Source organism: Cornus florida, unplaced genomic scaffold (assembly GCF_030987335.1).
Source record: "Cornus florida cultivar Cherokee Brave unplaced genomic scaffold, ASM3098733v1 CherokeeBrave_3.0.0_Hap2_Chr06, whole genome shotgun sequence".
In the NCBI taxonomy this organism is placed as follows: Eukaryota; Viridiplantae; Streptophyta; class Magnoliopsida; order Cornales; family Cornaceae; genus Cornus; species Cornus florida.
In genome coordinates this window covers 32,730,647-32,734,746 of record NW_026775576.1, presented here as the reverse complement: position 1 = coordinate 32,734,746, position 4,100 = coordinate 32,730,647, and the positions used below count along the sequence as shown (strand labels likewise).

Sequence of the window (4,100 nt, the reverse complement as noted above, 5' to 3'; positions counted from 1 at the left end):
AATAAAAACTTAATAATAAAAACTCCCCCTAAAACTAATGGGTATTGGTTTCCTTAAATAAGCTTTATTGGAGACCAATAAGTTACAAAATAAGCTCAAAACAAGAAAATCACGTAACCAAGTAAACATCAATCCTGCAGTGTTGCTAGGTGCTGGGGGATCAATCCCCCAGCCTTGGGGATTGATCCCCCAAGGGCAGTTTTAGTTCTGTGAATAGTGGGGGATCGATCCCCCACTTTGGGGAATCGATCCCCCAGTGTTGGAAATTTCCTTCTAGCCTCATCTAGCTCCATTTTGGCCCCGAGCTAATTGGTTTGCTTCTTAATCTTTGGGAACATCATCAAAGGCTCGAAAAAGGTTTCTATTGACCGCTTTTGAAGGATGAGCATACTATACGAACAAAGGTTGCAGCCTTTTCTTGCTATTTTCTGAACTTTTTCCGAATGTCTTTACTTGTCTCCAAAAAGGCTTTAATGAACCAAAATTAGTCCGTTTGAACTTTATTGACTTAAAATTGACAAAAACATAAATTAGAACTAAAATATGAAAATAAGATAGATGCAAAGACTAAAATTCCCTTGTTTAGGTGCTGAAATGTATAACATTTAAGCACTTATTATTGAGAACAAGATTAAAATATATTGAGAGCAAGATTAAATGATGTTATGGTAAAGATTAAAGTTGTTGATAACAAGATTAGAAGGTGTTGAGATCAAGATTAAATGGCGTTGAGGTAAAAAATAAAGTTGTTAATAACAAGATTAAAAAGTGTTGAGAATAAAATTAAATGTCGTTGAAGTAAAGATTTAAGGTTTTGAGAACAAGATTAAAATGTGTTGAGAGTAATATTCAATAACATTGAGGTAAAGATTAAAAGTGTTGAAAACAAGATTAAAAAGTATTGAGATAAAAATTAAAATATATTGAGAACAAGATTAAAATGTGTATTCAATTGATTTAGAAGTTAAAATTAAAAGGTATATACAATTGATATAGAAAAGCAAAATTAAATGGCTTTGAGGTAAAGATTAAAGGTGTTGAAAACAAGATTAAAATATGTTAAAAGCAAGATTAAATGGCACTAAGGTAAATATTAAAGTTGTTGATAATAAGATTAGAAGGTGTTGAAAGCAAGATTAAATGGCGTTGAGGTAAAGATTAAAGTTGTTAATAACAAGATTAAAAAGTGTTAAGAATAAGATTAAATATCGTTCAGGTAAATATTTCAGGTGTTGAGAATAAGATTAAAATGTGTTGTGAACAATATTAAATAGCGTTGAGGTAAAGATTAAAAGTGTTGAGATAAAAATTAAAATGTACTGAGAACAAAATTAAAATGCGTATTCAATTAATTTAGAAGTTAAAATTAAAAGGTATATATAATTAATTTAAAGTGTTGAGAACAAGAATTTAATGTATTTAAAGTGTTGAGATTCATGCTGAACAAGATTAAAAAGTGTATCCAATTAATTTAAAGTGTTTAAGGACAATTTAATGTATTTATAATTATCTTTGCTCAATTCATCTTCAAACTCCTTTTAGTTACTCGTTGTCTGAGAAAAAAAAAAAAAAAAACCACTTTTAGTTACACATACATACCGTCAATTCAAGTATTAAAGAGTTCGTTTAACATCACGCTAGTAAATTTTAGACTCACGTGATACTTATCCTTGTCATTATGGCTTATTTATTTTCTTGCGTGATTGACTGTTATGCCTTTTGTTAAATCTTTAAGCGTACACACGCGAAACTTCTAAAACTCTAAAGAGTTGACTTAGACAACTTTTCAAGAAGTTTTACATTTTAATTTAAATTAAATTACAATAAAGTAAAGGAGGATATTTTTAAATGCTAAATGCAAAAGCGTCTTTCGCCGTGGCAGCACCGGTACCTCTATGGGCCTCAATTGATAGAGCTGAATCGGTCTCTCAAGAAATCTGGAACAGTCTTTAAAAAGAATGCTGCCTGTCCTGTCGCCGTGCCATCGCCTTCACCTGTCTTACAAGTGATTGCAAAGTTCTCACAGTTGTTGGTAACGACGTGGTATTCACCAAAACCATCATCAAGAAAAGTTTGAGCGCGTGAAAGGACATCAATGGGTGCATCAGAAGCCTTACGGGTACAGGTCCCTCGTCGTTTTAATTTATAGAAGGTCCATGAGACGTCATACTGATACCGGTAGAGTTCACCGTCAGAAAGGAAGCAATCAATGCAGGAAGATATGACACCATCAAGCTTTGAGTGATACCCGCAACTTGGGCATGGGTTGTCGGAGGAGGTAAATTTCTCAGCTGATTTATCCAATTTTGGTATGCCACTCTCCTGATCCGCAGCCCGAGTGAAGTGGATCACCCTCTCCTGAGCTGCATTATATATCCCTGTTGTCCATGGTAGACATGTTACCAAAACTGCGGGTAATACTTTCCACACACACACACACATATATATATAATTGATATGGTGAGCTAATTGATGAAATATTATAATACACTAGTTGATTATAATACCAAAACTCAGCAATCCATCACTGGCCTTTCTCGATCTCTCATCAACCCGTGAAGGAATTAAGACGTGTTGGAAAAAAAACAGGTGCATAATAAAGAGAGAGAGAGACTTGAGAAAGTAGGGATGAACAGGAAACAATGGAAAAGTCTCTACTTCCCAAGAAATTTCATTATACCTTCAAATGGTAAGAAATTTCATTACACAATCAGCGTCTCCTATGTTGGAGATTGCATAATATGAATATATATAGTTGATTGTTATATAACTTTTATGCATCCAAAACTCCACGCCACACCAATCAAAACAATTATAAAATCTAAAACTTCATTCTAGAATTTGGAATCACAAATTAGATTGAGGATGTGTTTGTTTCCGTAGAACTGTAACTTTGGAATTAGAATTTGTGAAATTAAAGAAAAGTTATTAATAAAATTGAACAAAAATTTTATACAATTCTATAAATTTCAATTACAAGGCTCCTATTTCACGCAGCGAAAAACAATCAAGCCAATCATAGAAGAACTAATGGATCAAACATGCATTAATTGGGGAAAATACATGTAATATTATACAGTAACTCAAATCAACAAATGAGAAAAGGAAACCAAAAAGAAAATGAGAGGGAAATACATGTAATATTCTACAGTAATTCAAATCAACAAATGAGCAAAGGAAACCGAAAAGAAAATGAGACAAGAATTGAAAGCTGGGAAAGGACCGTGATGAGCGTAGAGGCTGCCCTTCCTCCATGAGTATATGTGATCCCCTTCTCTCAGTTTCTCTCTGCTGATCTTGTTACTCCATAGTTCTCTAATCCCCAACCTCTCTCTCTCTCTGTGCTCAGACATTCTCTCTCTATATATTGCCGAAGTGCAGGAGTAGTAATTTTTATAGTTGGTTAATTGGCGTATGGCACACGCATAATACGCGTCCGAGGTGAATTACCCAGTCCGAGAAGTTTCCAATCCTCATCTACCAAACTGCACACAGAAATTTTTGCTAGTAGACTAAGTAAAGTCGTTGGAGACTTCGAAGAACTTATTAAAAGACGAAAGATTAATATTAAAAATTGTGTTTAATTTATTGCCTTGTACTATGTATGATTCTAGAGTTTATCTATTGATGTCTAAATGTACATGTTCATGAATCATTTTGTCAAAAAAAGGGTGCAAGAAAAAAAAATAATATATGGCTTGCTGAAAAATCAAGTGAGAGAATATTCAAAGAAGATATGATTTAATAAAGGGATTTTTACATATAAATGGAGTTAGGGAGCCATATTTACTCATGGATGGAATCAAAGTCTTATATTTTTACAAAAATGAGTTTGACCTAAATGATGACATGGCACATGAAGTTTTACTGTTTAAAATTTTTGTTACCTAAAATGCCCTTCTCCCTATTCCAATGCATTTACCTTATCACCCTTGTTCAGAAAACATTATACCTGGAGGCCAAAAAGTGATACCTTCAGTTCAAAAATGTGGTACCTTTAGAACAAAAGTGGTACATTCGTAAAAGGGAATTGTTTTTGCAATTGAAAATGACATTGAACCCCACACCGCTAATTAAGTTGCACATTATATCCATAAACA

The 4,100-nt window shown here is 33.2% G+C and overlaps 1 protein-coding gene across 1 annotated transcript; it reads right to left on the bottom strand.

Moving 5' to 3' along the window:
• Positions 1–1,672: 1,672 nt before the first annotated feature.
• LOC132311290 (protein LEAD-SENSITIVE 1-like) lies at positions 1,673–3,530 on the bottom strand. Its single transcript, XM_059809136.1, has 2 exons — positions 3,224–3,530; positions 1,673–2,378 (listed from the first exon to the last, which is right to left on the bottom strand). The coding sequence occupies exons 1-2, from the start codon at positions 3,351–3,353 to the stop codon at positions 1,903–1,905; spliced, it is 606 nt and encodes a 201-aa protein (XP_059665119.1). The 5' UTR covers positions 3,354–3,530; the 3' UTR covers positions 1,673–1,902.
• Between the last annotated feature and the right edge of the window lie 570 nt (positions 3,531–4,100).